At 41.0% G+C, this 19547-nt stretch overlaps 1 protein-coding gene across 1 annotated transcript in view; it reads left to right on the plus strand.

Moving 5' to 3' along the window:
- The window catches only part of pkn1a (protein kinase N1a), a 59950-nt gene that overhangs the window by 23621 nt on the left and 16782 nt on the right, over positions 1-19547 (plus strand). The window contains exons 2-5 of the mRNA XM_030046267.1: positions 14586-14780; positions 16787-16892; positions 17741-17889; positions 18639-18759. Of these exons, the coding sequence (XP_029902127.1) occupies positions 14586-14780; positions 16787-16892; positions 17741-17889; positions 18639-18759 (571 nt within the window). The remainder of the gene's footprint in view (positions 1-14585; positions 14781-16786; positions 16893-17740; positions 17890-18638; positions 18760-19547) is intronic.

Raw genomic sequence — 19547 nt, forward strand, 5'->3', positions numbered from 1 at the left:
AACCATATGAATAAAATAAAACCAGTGTTTAAAAAAGGCAAAAATATTACCTTCAGTACATTAAAATCACCTGTATTGATTGTAGTTTAAAATATTTATGGAAACAGGCACAAGTTCTTAAATCTGTTCAGTCTGCACTTTGGCAGTGTGTAGAGTCTTCCAGAGGGTAAGAGTTCATGTTCAGAGTGCAGGACGTGTTCTGGGTCAGCCACGATTCTTTCTGCTCCTCTGAACACAGGTTGCTCATAGACAGACTGAATGGACTGATGTTCATTTTTCCCCACAATCTTCATAGCAGATTGTACAAGTCTGGCCAGCACTGTTTTTCCAAATCTTATTAAGCTCTCCAGGACTGCCTGCTAGAACATATACATACGTTTCTGATCGACTCCGTAGACTGTAAGCCTTCCTGAGGAAATGCAGTGGTAGTTGTAGTCTGGAGCACAGACTGTCAACATGGGTGTGCCAGGCGATGATATTGTCAATCTGATCCTCCAGTTATTTATATTGTAATGGCCTGAGTAATGGGAGTACTATTGATCAAATCACAAAATGTTTTATCTCAGAATGATAGGAGGATGTGTTGCTATTTGATGCAATAGGTTGAAGCTGACAGTACATTAAGACAGTAAACCCCCTCCCCCAGACACTGCAGACAGTGCATAAGTTAACATAATCATGAGTATAATGAATACATATCAGGAGGGCCAAACCCAGGCATCTGAAACCAACTTAACATCAACAGTCTTTTTAAATCTATGAGGTTAGTGCTCAGTGAACAGCTACTTTTTGGTCACTGAACTGTTATTATTACTCTCAGTCTCATCCATCTGGTCTATAATTTATTGTACAAACCAGGGGAGATTGATAAGGTGGAAACATAGTTTAACAGAGTGCATTTAAGCACTTCCCTCCTTCCTTCACTCTGCCAGGTTGGCTGCTGTCACCACTCAGGCATCTCAGGAATGCTTCCAGATGTTTCTTCATATGACTCATGTCCACACACACACTCAGGCACATTTCCCCTTCTGTGCATGTAGACAGCGAGAGGTAGACAGTGTTATGACTTCAGGTGGAAGTCTGTACCTAACCTTTGCACTCAATTCCCTTTGCAGCGCTGATCCAAGAACAGCTCGTGTCACATTACATTGTGAAGTGTTTTCTGTGCGGAGTTACAAACCCAAGCTGACATCAGATCAGTGCTTCAGAGCAAATCAGCCATGTAGCCCCATTTCCATCTCTTTAGTTCAGAGTTAACACATACATACACCCTCTCTCTCGCACACACATGCATAGTGATGTCAGTGTAGTTAGTGCAGTTGTTCAAGGCTGGCTGTGCATGCAGCTCATGTAGGCCAATACCCCAGACCTGTCACTGCAATTACAAGTACAGTCGGACTTCTCCACTCGTGTTGCCTTCACATGCACAGAAATGGAGACACACACACACATACACTGTCTAGTCACAGAAACAAATACATACCAAAGAGCCGATGGTCTTGTGTTAGTTTATCCATATGTAGTACATATCTATTTCATTTTTACTAGTCTTTCCTCTCCCCTGACTCCCTCCGCCTTTCTGTTTCTCCATGTCTCTAGCCGTAATATCAATGAGCCGAATACAAAGTACAAATTGGCTTCCCGGAGACACTTCAGTTAGTTTCTCTGACAGCTCTTAAAAATAACCATCCAAAATGAGTGTCATTACAAGTCAGTTTGTTATTTTCTTTATGTATTTTATTTCTGTTACTATTGTATAATCAAAACGTATCATACCTCTGCTGATATTTGTAACTTTTGTTGTGTAGACAAAAAGATGATGGCTAAAATGACTCTGAATCAGTCAAAATACGAAAAACCTGAGCTAGGCCTAAATATTTATAGCGGGAGAGCCACCACCAAATCCACATTAATGACACACATACGGTCTGAGTCATTGTGTGCTGTTATGTGTTTTTTTTTTCTTTTTTCTTTTTTCATTTGGTTTAATGAAGCGTCTCTGTCTTGAGGGTTACTCTAGGACTACGCTAGCCTTATTAAGGCTAACATGCAGCACTGGCCTGTTGTCATTCTTGCATTGTGGCAGCCTTGTCTGTGTATACATGTATGTTCTCCTGGCCCAATGACCTCATGTTGTGTTACCACTCAACTGTGAACTGCTCGGATAGCAGACACACACACACACACACACACACAAACAAAGTTCTCTTTGTGATGTGATGTTTCCACAGTCTAGCAGTGGGCAGTGTAGCAACTTGTATAAACTTCATTATTGTGAAAATAAAAACTCATCTTGTAAGCTTTAGAATGCTTTAGATTGATGCAGACAGTATTGCTGGTGTCTTTCTTTTTCTTTTTTTTAAAACCATAATTAGAAAAACAAATACACACTTGATATTTTATAAAACTTTGTTTTATCGTTATGCAATCTGATGCTCAAAATTAATGTTTAAGCAGTGTCAGTTCTGAGTCTGACCAACGCAACAACTCTGACTTGATTGAAAGCATAAATTATTTGGTGACACAGGTCTGTCTACAACGTATTCTACGAACCATTTGACCAAACACCATCTCGCCTGTAGGTTATTCATTGCAAATCACACCACTGAGTTTTCTCCACTTAAAATGTTAACAGTTACTAACAACTTCATATAAAAAAAAACTGTGAGTCCTTGTCAGTTTATTTGTCTAATCTTGTACAGTGTAATCAACAGGATATGATGCCTTTCCTTATCCACGCCTCCCTGTGTGAACAAAATACACAAAGAACCGGTCCAGGATTCCACCTGCAGCCACGGTTGTTGGGCAGGGAGTGCCTGAATAAAGTAAAACAGATTAAATCACCAATTTTGAGGCCAGAATTAATCAGTGTTACATGAAGCAGGATGTTTCTGAAAAAGAAGCATGCATACTTTGTAAGTATTTCCTGCATAAATGAAGTTTAAAATATGTAGTGAGGTTTGTTATCGTGTCGAAAAGCCAAGTATTCCACTTACGTACATTTCCAAAAAGCCAGACTGTGTTTACATTCCCACCTGGAGACATTTTAAACTGTCATCCAAAAGGTTACTGTACTGTATTCTGTACTAAACAGATTTATATCAGTATTTATGAGCCCATATCACAAGCATTAGTCCTGTTGCTGTGTGTAGCCCGAGGCAGACTGACAGCTGTCTGGCCTCCCCGCAGACTCAGCAGGGCAGGGAAGGGACGATGATTGACAGGTGCCTGACCCACTCACTGACTAAGCACATCTTGGACTGAAAGTGATTGGCAGGTGGCTTGCTGTGTTCAGGGACCTCCCTGCTATGGATAGGGAGGATCCATGCTGATGTTGTGACTGACAGCCTCACAGTGTGTTCAGTCTGTGAGGAAGAGAGAAGTGCTTAACACACTCTTCTTTTTAGTCCTTTTCCCCTCCCTTTCACTCTTTCTTTCTTGGTTGCTCTGTCTCTCTGTCCTTTCTGTTTCAGGAAGTGTTATGGTTCACTAGTTATGGATATGGAGCCAATTGACTCAGGCTAGTCTGTGTTTACATTCCCACCTGGAAATGTTTGTCATTCAAACATCTCTCTCCACCCATCTGTTTTTATAATTGACTCCTTTTTTGTGTCTCCTCTTTAAATCCTGTTTATCCTCGCCCTCTTTTAAGCCTCTTTCACACATAGTTCCTGGTAAATTACTTGGATAACCTTTCAGACATTGCTAGTGATTTTCACGAGTCACACATGGAGCTACATTCAGGAACATTTCTGTCTTACACCTTTTCACACATGTGATGGCAATGCTGTTGACTCACTCTTCACTACTGTGCCTCACTGTGTTTTGGTTATGGATGCTGTGTGCTGGTTCACAGAACTTGGGCTCTCCTGTTTGTGTTGGTCCACGAGGGTGTAGGTTAGCAGGGATCCCCCAGGATCCACCTTTTCTACTTCCTCTGGATGTTGGGCAACCAGCGAGGCAGGCTAGCACCCACCAGCTGAAGTAATTGTCAGTTTTTGGTGCTAATTTAAAGCAGTTTGAATTGCTTATTTTGGTACAAAAAATGATGTGTGTGTAGGCTGATTGGTGTGACTGGCTGATTGCGGAATGGATTGATAGTGTTAAAAAACACAAATTATCCAAAGAACCCAAGTAACATGCAGTTATACTCATGCTGTGCAACTTAATACACTTAAGCTGATGCCAAGCCTTTTTTGTAAACTTTTACCAGACCATTTTATGGCCCTGAGAAAATCAGATAAATATTTTCACTGGAAAGGTTTGTACGTCATGCTCTGTACTCCATGTAATGTATGGGTGTGATGTGTGTGTCCAAATGATGTGTGTTGTAGCATGTGAGCAATAAGGCAGGTGAGAAGTTAGCCCTCCGCCCAGCGTTTGCATAACAAAACACTTCCCTGACATGTGCTGCTAAAACTTTCCATGTCTGGGTAATGTGTGAACGTGAACTGCAGTGGCTGTTCTGGTAAAGCTGATTTATTTCCTCCTCAAAACCTTGTGAAATTCCCAGGAATCTTCCTTTTATGACATCTGGAAATTGGACGGACCCAGATGGAGCAACTAGCCATCTGGCTTAAGGATGAGATTCATAGGAACATTTAAAGAGGAGAAGACAGGGATAGAGAAGGAGTGTGTATAGAGAGGAGTGGGAGAAAGGAGACTGGATTGAGTGAGGAAGGGAAGAGCAAGACCATATTTCATGTTACATTCGGTTTATCTGTGTACTATTTTTCTTTGCCAAGGAAATTCTGAAGTAGTCTGCAAGATGTACGAGTCTTTGCAATCACACTGGAAGAAAATGGACATAGTTAACAGAAAAGTTTCCTCCACAACACAGTGAGCTCGAACCAATGTGAAAGTGAGGTGTGAAGTGACTAGTCAGAGAGAAAAAAGGGCATCGGGTTTGCTGAAGGAACGTGAACACAGGAAAAAAAAAACTGCAAGAATCTCCATTTTAACAAGTCATTTAGTCTCATATTCAGTGTTTTTCCTAAAAGGAGTGAGAATCTGCCTGTGGGATCCAACTTGTCTCTAGTAAAGTTTCACTTCTGTCACAATTTTGTTTTTTTCTGGGAACAAGTATAAATATGTTAAAACAAGGCAGAATGATGCAGATCAGCATACTAGTATCAAGGAAATTCTGGAAACAACTTAACAATGGAAATGAGGGATTATCACTGGCAGATATTTTCCATTTGTTTGAATAAAAAGATTTTAACACTGAATATGAGAATAAATGACTTGTTAAGATAGAGCTTTTTGCAGTAAAAAGATGCATACAATAAAGGGAAGGATGAGAAGAGGGAAATAGGGTCAGGACTGTCAGTGAAGAGGAAGGGCAGGCGATGGAAATGGAAAGAGAGGGAAGGACAGAGGGACAAAGGAGGTAAGAGATGAGGGAGAAAGGGAAGGGCAGGGACAAAGGGGAGAGCAGTGAAGGAAGGAGAGTCTCAGGCTTGGTGGGGGGAGATGTGGAGGGTGCAGGGCAACAGGAGGTGTCTGATTTTGGAGGGGTCTGGAGAAGAGAGTATTGAAGACAGGTGGTCAGCCCGACTTGACTGAGGGGGTGAAAGGGCAAACACTGCATGTTATGAGCCCTCATTCTTATGAGTGTGGCTGTCTCTGGTTACAGTCAGTCATCTCTCCTATTGTCTGCTCTACTGTTCTCCACATTTTACTTTATTTTGGGCCTTTTTATGCCTACTTCTCTTTTTTAGTGATGCACCAATCTTGTTTTTTAAGGAAAACCCTCTTCCCAGAGCAGTTAATCGATGCATCAATTACTTGCATTAGAAAATTAATCACTTATAATACTGATAATTGTTTTAAATTTATCAAATAAAAATATAAAACATATGTGCTGCTTCCGTAGGGCCACTAAAGATGCTAAGATTTCCCTACTCTTTCTGTTCATATCCTAAAATGAAGGCTTTGTTGTTGTTTTTGGCTGCTGGTCAGACTAAGGAAATAATCTGAAGACAGTACTTTGGGCTCTGCTGCTCTTCTAATGGGGAATTTGACACTTTTTTTCATGCTTTGAAGAAAAACAATACGAACATCCACAGTGAAAATAATTGGTAGCTGCAGCCCTACTCTATTTAGTGCCTTGTTTCAAGTACTGACATGATAGATGTCCACAACTGAAGAGTTTATTTGCAAAATGCCACATATCCACTCGGCGGGGAAACTTGTTACTAGAAGTTCATTTGTCTCTACGATGTAAAAGATCAGGTCTGTAAAAGTACTATCATTTTGACAGCCAAAGACTCAAGTTAAAAGGTCAAGACAGTGTGTTGTGGCACATAAAGCAGCTCCTAGCCAAATGCCAAATGCATACAAGTAGCCTGGTTGAATGTCGCTGGATCATCAAGTCGGCTAATAAAAATCCTGATGCCCATGCAGCAAACCTCGGCTCACGCAGACATGGTTGCTGATATCTTGTGCATCTCAAGCCCCTTTCCGTCTCCCTCTCTCTGTGCTTATTTGTCTGTATCGACTGCTTCAACCATTTCACCCTCTCAGCTGTGCCTCATCCATCCGTCTCTTCCTGTCCTCATGCTGTTTTTTCTTTGTTTGAATCAGCTCTCTCTGCCACTCTCTCTCTCTCTCTCTCTCTCTCTCTCTCTCTCTCTCTCTCTCTCTCTCTCCCTCACTTGCCACTTCTCTCTGTTCATGAGTGTGACTGGACATACTGGCATTTACTGTTGCCAGAATATGCTGTTTTTGTTTTTTTTTCTCCTTTTCTTTTCTCTCCTGTGCTGCAAATGTTCCACTCTTTGTTTTGTTTTTTTTTTTTTTTTTTTTTTGGGTCCATTTGGACGTCAGCATTTTTACAAAATACTGCACTGCTATCAGCTGAAAATCTTGTACTTTTACTTTGTAAAAATAATTATTTGAACTTAAACACTCCCTCACCCAGTTAATACTAGTGTGTGACTGATTTATCCGTTTATTGATACAACCAACCGATATCTGCCTTGTTTGTTTTTAATGTCAGATCATCAGCATGTCAGTGCCTTCCTTTTCCATTACAAGAGGTTAATCTGCAGCTCTTTTAAACATTATTTTAAGTCTTGTTTGACAATGTCTCTTATTCCATCTTTTTATTTTGTATTTGCAATAATCTTTGTTCATTTTGTTTACTCAAACATTTCAATAATCCGATTTACTCTGAATATTTTTCGCATTTATTTTTTGCATAGTCATTTTCATATTTAAACATACTGAATGATGGTATTAAATATCTGCTGATGGCTGCAGCTCAGATAACAAAAATGTCAAAAACCCACATTGGCCAACCTCTAGTCAACACTTTTTTTTTTTTTTTTTTTTAATGATAGCATACATTTTTGTGGAGGTTTCATAAGGCCTAGGGGTCCTGGCATTTCCCCAACACATGAAGGCTCATGTTAAAACAACCTGTCCTTTGAGTGGAAAATAAGAACATGCTAAAATGTGAGTCAGGAGGTTTTTACTCCCTCTCTTCTTCCCTCCCCACTCATAACCCGGGGCCTTGCATGCTATGCTCTTATTTTGCTTCTGTCTAGCTACTGTCTGCCAGTCAGTCAGTTTAGCAGAATAGGAAATGGTAATTCCCTGCAGGTTCGTCTTTTCAGCAGAATAATAGGAAGTGGCCTATAGAGGGGTGCAGGGGAAGATGTTCAACTTACTGTAAACCCATTAGAGAGAGACTCTTTGCAGACTCATGCTTCTGTCATAAATGCTGACGTATGTGGGTGTTTGGTTGTGTGTGTGAACATTGACAGCTTTAGCTTTCTCAGATACATGTTACATTAGCATAAGAGTGTGTGTGTGTGTGTTTGCGTGTGTCCATTCATCAGTGTGTGCTGATATCATCGTGTGTCTGTGCATCCCTGTGTGTGTGTGTGTGTGTGTGTGTGTGTGTGTGTGTGTGTTTGCGCCAGGAAGTTGGAATATGGAAACGGAGCTTGTGTGTTATGCCAGCAGGGACACAGGCTGTGCTCTGCAAACTATCCAGTTTCTCCCTTCTCACTAAATACACACACACACACACACACACACACACACACACACACACACACACACACACACACACACACAAACACACAGGAAGACCCCACACAGATTCACTGTCAGAGGCTGGCTTTTATCCCCAAGACAAGTACACACACTCTCAGGGTAGACATTTTGTCACTGTCAACACTTTGGCATCTGAATTTTTTTCTCTTTAGACTTTTCCTGACTGGTGATTTACATAAGCAAAAGTTTAAGATTGATGACCTCTGCCTTTGTTTGAGTGGGCCGGTACACTTTGCCTGGGTGAAATCTAGATCCGACAGACAGACAGGATGATGTCTCCACATTCAGGAAGTTGATGTTTTACGGGACTAAACAAGTCAGAGTACACCAGGGCTGCACAACTATGCCTGAAATCATGCATTGTTTTTCCTAGTTACCAATCATAATTTGCTATCATGATTATTAGTAGGGCTGAGCAACATTATTTCTTGTTCTCCTGATGTCCTTAAAGAGAGTCATTGTGATAAAATGATATTAAGTTATTGTAATTAACAATTTTGTTGTCTAAAATCACTGATGGGGAGCAAATACTTTGTAAAATTCATCATGGAGTGGTTGATAAACAAAGGTCAAATTTAAAAAGCGTTTTATTGCATTATTTTTTTTTTTACCATGCAGGTCCTTTATGTCTCCAGTTTAAAATAATGTCATGCTGCAGACATGATCGTGCAGCTCGCCTTCTTCCATACCATACACCTCACTGCTCACTCATTCTTAATGACAGTCAGGGCAAACAAGCAGAGGGATGGAAAAACACACTGTAAATGAATCAGGATTTGATCAGTGATCGTGTAGCTGATGCCAGTCAGTCACAACACACCATGGCTGCGTCCAATTCCAGTCATAGACACCGGCTTGGGACTTCCCTTGTGGAAACAAAAAACACAATGTAGATGCAAAAAGTACTGCAGGCATACTGGGCTTGCATGTTTCACAGGAAACTCCATCATTTAGTGATACTGCAGTGTCCCTCAAGACAATCCTTCACCACTGAGCCTTCAAATTAGTATTGCAGAACACATAATGGACAATTAAAATGATGTCATGGCACTTAATATTCCCCAATTTACAAGCACTAGACTGGTAATTGAAGGTCAGAACCAGGTCAGTTGGACGGTGGATGGAGTACAAATACACAGATCACACCCTTTACAATAACACTGGCCTCAGTCAGTAATGGGCTGGGCTCTGTGGCCTCACTCCCCAGAGACCTGTCCTCATGGTTAAGTGGAAACTGAGAGGGATTTTTTCTCTGTGTGTGCATACATGTTGATCCTGCTGTGTCTGTTTTAGTTTCTGTACCAGTCATGCTTGCACAACCACGCCTTGCCACGATCTCTGTGCAGGCTCTATCTCTGCACTAAGTGGCTATTATCAGTCAGCAGGAAAACTCCAGGCCAGGCATTGTCCTCACAGTGGATGACATACTAATACACTCACACGCTCACACACACACACACAGCTGCACTTTAACCATGTTCTTTCTTGTTCTCCATGCAGCCCTGGGCTCTTCTACGCTGCTCACACAGTCTGATTGAATTAGCCTCTGTTGGCGCCGTTATCTATTGAATTAGCCAGTCATTACCTCCCTGGACACCGCCGCCGAATGTTCCTCCCTGGGCTAGCTAGCTAACAAGCTGCACGGGATGAGTCACTCATGCCCAGTAGCTGTTGCCCATCTTGTTGTGTTATGCTAGGCCAACAACTCGAGGAGGAATACGAGTGTTGAGTTGTATCTGCTTTCTCTCGTTGACTGCTCAATTTCTTAAAAAGTTGTCAATCTGAAATTGCCTCATTTTCAACACATCCGTATGACTAGTTATTAACACTCATCAAGTGTTGCTTTACCAAGATATAAATGTGTGTAGCGAGTAGCGACACGTATTTGTCAACATCTGTTGTCGTTAAATCTGTTGCGTTGGAAGTGAGAGGAGATGACATCCTTAAGAGTGTTGAACTAAGCTGAGTCAAACTGTGGACTTGAATATGGTGTTTGATTTAGAGCAGAGACTGACCATCTTCAGTCTGTTTTGATCACTGTCTGCTAACTGACACTGAGGAAGTGCCCTATTTTTAAACACTGAGCAGTTAAATTGGCTCATTTAGATATGAAGCATTGTAACACAGGGGTCTGTGCTGATCACAACTTCTGATAGAGTTCTCAGTAAAAAGATATCTATCTTACATGGGAGGCTAAACTGGAGGTGATTAGAGTCCTTAACCAAATGTTTTCAAGTCAAGTCACTGCTTTCTTGCTGAATTTAATTAAATCTGATTAACTTCAGTTGTGTAGAAAGTTATAGGGATTGAGAACAGTTCATTAAGAAATGCTAATGTTGGTAATGAAAACAGTTTAACATTTGTGCATGCTCCAGAATCTACAGATTAACAGATTACCTCTTTGATTTTGGTTATGAGCCCAAAGTTCAAGGATAGTTATTTTCCAGTCATGTTAACAATGTATGATATTTGGAAACATGAAGTCTTATTTATTGTAAATGCATATCTCATTATGATTACCATCCATTTCTGAATGAATGTATACAGGTAAACGTAGGTGTACAGGTAATAAAAATGAGAAAGCAGACTAGAAAAAATAAAAAGTAGTGCCTCTCTCGAAATCAGAAGTACACAAACTGTCTCTGTTGTTAGCAGATACTCTCCACCTCTGATTTGATCACTGAGTGGATGAGAGGGTATCAGGAAGAATTGAAACAACCTCTGCTTTAGTTACACAACCAAGTCGCCATCTGACACAGAATCACTTGGCAGCTAAGATACAGCTCAGCAGAAAAAGCAGACTGTACAGAAAAAGGCAACAATGCACAGTTATTCTGAAACTCTCCAACCTCTTTTTGGCTGTAACACCCACTCCCACTGTCTCTGATGCTGTGAGCGTAAGCTAACCACGCAAAAGCTTTCATTAACACTACTACAATGTCTGCTCTAGATCGCCTCCACACTTTTCAAAGAGAGATGAAGATACTAGGTTAAGGAGCGAGAGAGAGTGAGTGAGTGCAAAAGACAGGCAGAAATAGAAATAGAAAGAGGCTTACAAATTTGGTCATGTTAAAGTGAGGCTGTGGCAGCAGTAAGTGCTCTCCTGCTCACTCTCTCAGTCAGTCTGGGTCTAGTGAGGTCACAGCCTCCAGGGAAGAAGGACCCAGAGAATAGCAAGCAGCCCGTCAATAAACACTGACCACCCAAAAGGATGCATCTTTGCAATGAGCATCATACAGGCGAGACTCGCTGCTAAAACCCACTGAGGCTACTTGTTATTGTTTAGAAAACATGTTTATGGGCAGGTCTGCACGATAATGCATAAATGGTAATTGCAGTTTAGACTAAATATTTTAATTATGTTCATAAATCATGATTAGTAAAATTATTTTCCTACTCTTTGCCTTCCTGTATTAACATTTTGAGTTTTTTCAAATGCCAAATGCTGGTAAAATTTGTCCTCAATAAGCATCACCTGCCACGATGATCAGTAACTTTCATAACATTTGAAAGCTTTGGTTACATACGGTTTTTGATAATTGCTTGATTTGATTTCAATTTATGTTACAAACTTGAATTTTTAAATTAAAACGCTTACTAAATGCCCTTGTTTTCTTTTTTTAATGTTTAATGTAACACTTGATTGTGTGTGTAAAATAAGACTGAATGAGGTAAGGAGACATAATTCTATAAAAAATGTTTGTTAATTATTTTGACTTGTAAGGATACATTTGGCAGGCATTTCTTTAGTGTACCAGCTCTAGAGAGGCTTCACTTTTGCCTGGATTCTGCATGGATTAATCATGGATACTAAAACAATAAACAATACTAAAATAAATAACAACTAGACACAATTCATTTGAGAGTCTGTTTACCCTAAAGCCACTGAGCTTCTGGTCATCTCAGTCCATCTGTTTGGATTACGGGAATTAAAACTTAGTCATCAGTCAGTCTCACAGTCTCACAATTTTTTTTTTTTTTATATCTCAGCTAACACAAAGCTACTGACTAGTAGGAGTAGTGAAGGATGAGTCATTTACATCGTCAAGACAGAAAACAGGCTATGCCCACAAAATTAAAAATAATTTGACTTATCTCTCTCTATTTAGTCTAATTCTACTTCAGCAAGAACAACAGGAAAGCACCATAAACATTTCCGCTGAACCAGACTACATTTCTAGTAACAAATGTTTATACCTTGTCATAAGTCATCATTGCAGTATTATTCTCAGCATCCTCCGTTTTATTGTTGCTAATTTTCTGCAGTGATGACTCAGTGTCCTCCTGAAAACGAGTAAATTTTGATGTTATCTAATGAAATCTAATCGTGGCCTAATAAAGATTGTTATTTCCTGATTGAAACGCCTCAAAAACAAGATCAAGATTTCAAAAGTTATTTTAAGATGTCTCATCTTTGGGACTCCCATAGAGCAGCTGTAACAAGCAGGGAGGTTACTAACCACTAACATGAGCTCCCTGCTATCTTATCAGCTAGCTGTGGCTGTGCTAGAGGGCTCGCTGCTAGCAGTTAGCTTCTTCCTGCTCTTCTTGTAATGTGAGCCCACGACCTGAGCCAGGATGCTCTCTGTTAACTCTCTTTCTTTAGTGTGTAATCTCTAGGAATTATACAAAGGGGCAAATTCTAGTCAGACTACCAACTGTGCGAGAGGGACAAAGTATCTTTCATCTGTCAGTTCAAGATGTTTGAGGCTGGCTGTAGGGGGCTAACGCCACCCATCACTGCACATATATATTATGTTTACCGTATCCCCAGATGGAACAGGGTCTCCGTCCCATAGGCTTTCTGTAAGAGGGGGGAATCGTCTTTGTGTTTGTGGATTTTAGGCCCAGAGGAAGTGAGAGGTCAGACGGACAGCAGAAGTCCATCCCAACCTTATTCTCTGGCTCTGATCCAATACTTAGAAAACACATCCTTTCCTTGTTCCTTCCCTGAAGATTATATCACTGACCCAAGTGAGAGCAACAAAGCGATCACACATTCAGTTCAAGCCAAATCAGATTAATCAGTGAGCATAAGCAGCCCAGCCGAGGAAGGACTTGACAACCTACAGGCTAACTCTCATAGAACCAGAAATCATTAAATAAACACAGATTATACCAAGCTAGGATGGATGCATTGTAGATGTATGGAATGGCTTTCTTTTTGTCCGCAGGTCTCCCTCTCTCTGTTGCTCTCTCTGTGTCTCTGTCTCCGCTGACAGCAGACTCGGGAGAGGAAACAGGAAAGGCCTGAGCGGCTTGGTGTTGGGACGGATATCCTCTTAGGGAGGCGTTCCCCCTCCTCCCTCACTTAACTCACTCTCTCTTTATCTCTTTTTATCGTTTTTCCCCGCTACCCATTTTGTTCAGTGTGGTTTTAACCGCTCTTGGCTTAGCTGAGGAGCGCCCAAAGTGTTGCCGTTTTTCAGTCATCTCATCGGAGGGAACTATGTGTTGGCATGGTGACGAGGAAGATGATGACAGCTCGGAGGTGAAGAGTTGTTGTTGTTGTTGCTTGTTTTGCTTTGTGTGTTCCTGTAATTGTGGGAGAGTGACTGATTTCTAGTGATTCACTCGCTCCTGCTGCGTTCCTGATTGTCTGTCTGGCTCGTTCACTCGTTCTCCAGCTTCCCTCTCTATGGCAAGTTGTCTAGTTGTCTAGGTCTTTGTTAGATGTGACTAATTTTGTCATTTGTTGCAAACACATAGTATTGTCTCTAGAATGCATTCCTAATATTCCTTAAAGTTTTTAGAAGTTGTGACTTGACGCCGAGCGGTGTATTGGTACTACGGTGTGAAAGGATATTTTGTGTTTTAGTTTAAGATCCTCATGGCATTTCTCACACAGTACAGAAAGAGAGACGGGGATGATGGGCAGCACAGGTCATTGGACACATTTACAATCCACGATGTTTTGAGTGCATGGTATGAGCTTTGGTCCATTTAGCCAGCGCAACACCCTGAAAAGGGCAGTTCAAATGCTGTTCCCAGACGTCAGTGATTTTTAAGCTCTCGTAAACAGGTTTGACATTGCAGATATGTTTTGAAATATTATAAACATCGGCTGAACCAGATTTTTCTCATTCCTCACTTCTCTTTTCCCACCCTCCCGCTTCCTCTAGTCACATTTCCATTTCTACACATCTTTGCCCTCTTCCTCTAGCCCATCCACATCTTCTCTCCCTTTCTATCTCTTTCCTCCCATTACTGCCTTATCCTGCCCACCATCTCTTCCTCTTCACTCTACCTCCCTGGTTGTTCTCACCCCCCCTCCTTACCAGGCTGAGGGAGTAAGAGTGCAGTGTTGGAAAATCAGACTTGTTTTGCCATGCTAAAGATGTTAATAAAATTGACTAACTTTTTGTTTCTTTTTTGTCCTCCAATGTCCCTGCCCTTCCCGTCCCTCTTTCCCTACTTACCCATCTTCTCTCTTTGTTTCCATTTCTCTATTTCTTTGTTTCTTCTCCCTACTTCCTCCATCTCCCTCACCCTCCATCTTTCCCTCCGTCCCATCTATCCAGAGTGACCCAGGCGGGCTGTCGGTTCTGGAGCAGCTCGGTCTGGACCACAACTCGGATTTCTCAGATTCCAGTGTGCAGCAGCGCCTGGAAGAGCAGCGTGAAAGGATCCGCCGAGAAATCCGGAAGGAGCTAAAGATTAAGGAGGGAGCTGAGAACCTGCGCAGGGCCACCACCGACAAGAGGAACGCACAGCAGGTCAGCCTCATGTAGCCTAGGGTCCTGCGCAGGAAACTTTTATCTCTCAGATGCTGGGGTTCAATAATCCCCTGGTACTTTACTTTTCGCCACAGCCAAATTGATTATGTAAAATATAGCATTTACTCAGGCTTCCCACTGATCATCAAAGACCTGATATAAAACATTCATTGCATTAGATGGTGGTTTTCAGTTGTTTTTCTCCATTGTGAGCCCAACAGTAGTGGAAACCAGTCTGTTTATTACTTTAGAGAAACATCAGTAATGAACCAGGAAGGAATAAAATGTTTAGGGTCACGGAGGCAGGCTGACTTAGATCTGGAATGTCATGGAAAAGTGGAAAAGTCATGGGATATTTCACCAAGGCCATTGTGGGAAGTGGGAACCCAGTCTAAATAATGAATACAATCTGTAATAGTGGTTGGTGAACTCAAATAAGTCTGAATTGGGCTTGTAGGGCATAAAGTTCTTGCATCTAAAAAGCAGACTTTTTGGAAAGATCTGGACCCACTGGTCAATGTTTTATTTTCCTGCGCAAAATATGGTTGCTAAGAAGTATTAGCCAAAATCCGGCCACAGCCTAGAACTGTAATCTTGACATGGGTGCATTAGTTCATTGAACATTAAGGAAGTACTCTCTAAAGGCCATTGCACATTCCCTTGGCATAGCTCTCGAGGTAGATGGCTATGGTCCGACAGCCTTAGGATTTGTTGGCATGAAGCTATTCAAAAATTAGGGTTATCCAAGGGTAATGCACAGGTGTTGACTCAGAGGTAATTGGTTTTGGCATGTAAACACAAAAAGATGGTCGGCAATCACCTTTAGTGTGATATTTTAGGACTGGCATTGATAGAAAACTATTCGCCAAGGGTTTCATTTATGGAAAGATTTTTATTTAGCTGGACAGGTTTTCGACGACTACTTGTCTGAAATACTGCTTGGGCTTGTAGAATGGAATTTGTCTCAATTAAGTGCATTAAAACAGGATTAATAGACAGAATTAAAGCGTCATCAACAAACTAGATTACATTAACACAAGACTATCACTGCGGTGACGCCAAACCTTTTAGCACTGTTTTGGCACTAAAAAACAATAACCTTGTATTTTCCATTTACCAAGTGTCCGGTTCCAGTTGATGTTTTTTCAGTCGCTGCTCGACATGTGTGACTCACATGAACCAATAGGACTCAAGGGGCAGGATTACCGCACTGTTAATCACTGATTGGTTACACAGTTGTGCGTCACTCATTCAGCTGACGGTGAAAGCCGGTAACTATCATGCTTAAATTCATGTTGGAGTGTAAGCATTTTGTTGTTTGCTGTCAAGCACTGGAGAAGCCAAATGAAGAAAAGTACAGCACCATGGAGCAATGACAGCTTCCAGGCTCTCACTGCCATTTGTTCAGAGGATGATATTCAGTGTGAGCTTCAGTGAATGAAAAGAAACAAGAAGATGTATAGGAAAATATCGCTGTGCTTGTTCGAGGGAACTAGACTATGTGTGTGATCCTTACAAATGTCATGTTAAAATAAAGTTGACATGCATTTTCTAAATAATGATGTGCCCATTGACTTGCTTTGGTAAATCTGCTGTGTTAGTCAGATTTTTTTGTCATCTCTGCATCCACTGCTGTTTTTCTTACAGTTGACTGAAATGCAAAAGATAACTATAACTGGGTCTAGTGTCAGTTCCTATTTGCTCCCATTTTGGCTAGTTCCTTTTTTTATTGTGCTATGGCGAAAGCCCCTTAAATCCTGTTGGTATATCAAGTGAAATATTGAAGGCTACATTTATATCTCGTTTCAGAGACAAAAGACTGATTTGAGTCTCTTTATCTCCTCCTGTAGCTGTTGCTTAATCTTCTGGATCTTTAAGAATTTGATGATGTTAATGTCTACTTGTCTTGATGCCAGTTTCTACTTGTCTGCTTTATTAAGATGATAGGCTGGTACACTGATGTTTAGCACTCAGAGGAGACAATGATCATTTCTTCTCGTCTGAAGGTGGACAGTCAGCTGCGGAGCTCCAATCGCCGGCTGGACAACCTGCATGCTCAGCTGCAGGAGCTGGACGCACACATTGTAGTGAAGGGAGGCGATGAGATTAAAGGTACATAGGAATGAAACCATAACTTCTGCTGTCATTCCGTCTTTCTTGTCTGTCTCACTTGTCACTGATGTAAAGTAAAAATGGTTAAAAACTTCAAAAAAAAAAAAAAAAATCAAGGCAGCCACCATCACTTGTTTTTGAACAGTGCTTCCATGTTTTTGCAGGCATTCCTCTGTGGTCTGGTCCTGCCACACCAAAGGCATGTTGGTTATGCAAGTCAAGAGTGTCAAGTGTAGTCACAGGCATAATAATAATATGCTTTCTTGTGAAAACAAGTGAGCTCCACTCAAAGTCATGCAGGTCCACAGTGGTGCGACTGATCCAAAAGGCTACAAACACTACAAGAAAAAGGACTTTAATTTTGAAGTAAATAATTCATAATTTTAAGCCATATTAAGGAGAAGAAAAGTGGTAAAGGCTCACTAACAAGGATAGATGATCACTTCACATTATATTTCCTAAATGCCACAAAACTGCAGCCTCAAAATGACCACAGAATTGAACCAGCAAAGTAGACATCAAGCACTCAAAGTGGACATCTGAACAATGGAAAAAGTAATATGGCTTGAGGAGTAATATTTTACCCCTTTTCTGTCATCTGGGTAAGTTTAAGTTAAGCTAAGCCAATAGATGCTTACAACCCATAAAGGCTGTTGCCATCTGTTAAACATAATGTGTGTCAAAAAATGATAAAGTCAAACATCTACCATGGCTTTCACAATCAACACGATTTTTTCGACAATATATTAAATATCCTTGAGAGCATTTTAATTTGGGGTCACATTGTGCAGACTCTCATCATCTTGTTCTCTTTTGGATCATCTCTAACCTTTTCCCTCTCTTCACAGATGAGTGTCCTCAGTCTCCAGGGGCAGAGAACCGCACATCAGCCCACAAGGAACGCATCGCCGCCTTGGAGAGACAGCTCAACATCGAGCTTAAAGTCAAACAGGGAGCTGAGAACATGATCCCCATCTATGCCAATGGATCTACAAAGGTGCAGGACCTCTACACTATCCATAAACACATCCAAACAGGCACACACACAGTCAAAAAGGGTGCGGAGAATATAAACTCACATTTATGCCAGCAGTTCAATGAAGATACCAAAGTGTAGCCACAGACACACATGGTTCAAAAGGACAATATATAGAGCATGGCATTGTATAGGACACTGATCAGTGGCTACACACACACACACACACACACACACAGAGCTCAGCAGGACAGTACACAAAGTCAAGGTCAGTAAACGGTCCCCATCTACAATATTAGACCCTTCCCCCAGTCACCTTATACTGCTGAAAGGTGTCTTTATGTGCACAACCTCGTAGACAATGTGCTGACTCCAGATAACACACTCACCTCATCTCTTGATGACTTTAAAATGCCCCCCTCCCCCTGACTTGATGCAATATCTTTCTCCTCTTCGTTTGACCTTGCTCACGTGCCTCCATTCACCTTGTATGTGTCACAACTATAAGGCTATTAAACAGAAATATGAGGCCAATATCAATAAACCAGACAGGAAGAAACAACACATAAAACATTCCCTGTTTTGAGACTGAGCCATTTATTTGATTAAATAGTTACAGATTCGTATTTTAGTTTCAGAATGTAACTAACACAACAAAAGAAACAATTTTCCACTCTACCCTATCAAACATCTCTCCCTGGTCTTATCATACTTCACTTCCTGCTTGCTGTCATGTGACTTGCATGTTATCCTGTCTCCGGTCCAAACAGGATAAGAAGCTGCTGCAGACGGCCCAGCAGATGCTGCAGGACAGTAAGACCAAGATTGATATCATCCGTATGCAAATCCGCAAGGCTGTGCAGGCCACCGAGCACAATGATGACACACAAGGTATGTGTACGGACTGATTGACTCATTTTTTGCCAGTCAAAAAAAATAGCAAAGATGGGAAATCACATGCCATGAAGATATGCATGGTTACCAGTGTGGCACCAGTCATGCCAAACCCTGAAGGTACTTGTAATCAGCCACATACTGGTAAAATTTGCCTTTGGTGGATAAATCATTAAGGGTCATTCTCCACAGCGGCTGGTGACCTTTTGAGATGATAATTTTTGAGTCACAGGTTTTAATTTGGTTATATTCCGTCTTTTGTCTTCACCTTTTCTCAAACTTTGTCCTCACCATACCCTCTTTCTGACTATAGGCCAATCAAATCAAAGCCAAACAATAACTCTATCCAAAAGGTTTCTGATTGGCTGTCTTTTACACTGCTCTACACAGAGTGGTAGCCTCTAAACTCCTGTTTCTCTGCTGTCTGGATAAAGTGGCGTAATGTTCTTGATGTTTGTTGAATGATAATATCAAAATGTGAAGCACTCTCAACAAAATGTGTTTGATTGTGTTGGTGGGTGAGTGGGTATATTTGTGTGATTTTATACACAAAATAGCTTTGACAGCAATTCAGATGACATTTTTCTTTAAACAAAGTATATTATTAATTATTTGTTTTTGTAAATATTATCCTTGGCATGCACTGTACATGTTTTTTGGTCCACCACTTCTTGCCAGGTGAGGTAAAAAGTTAATTTTGGACACTGCTTCTGATTGCAGAAATTATCCAGTATCATGATGTGTGTTTTATGTCAGCGATTGGTTGGCGCCGATAAGATTTATAT

Source organism: Myripristis murdjan, chromosome 1 (assembly GCF_902150065.1).
Source record: "Myripristis murdjan chromosome 1, fMyrMur1.1, whole genome shotgun sequence".
Classification (NCBI taxonomy): Eukaryota; Metazoa; Chordata; class Actinopteri; order Holocentriformes; family Holocentridae; genus Myripristis; species Myripristis murdjan.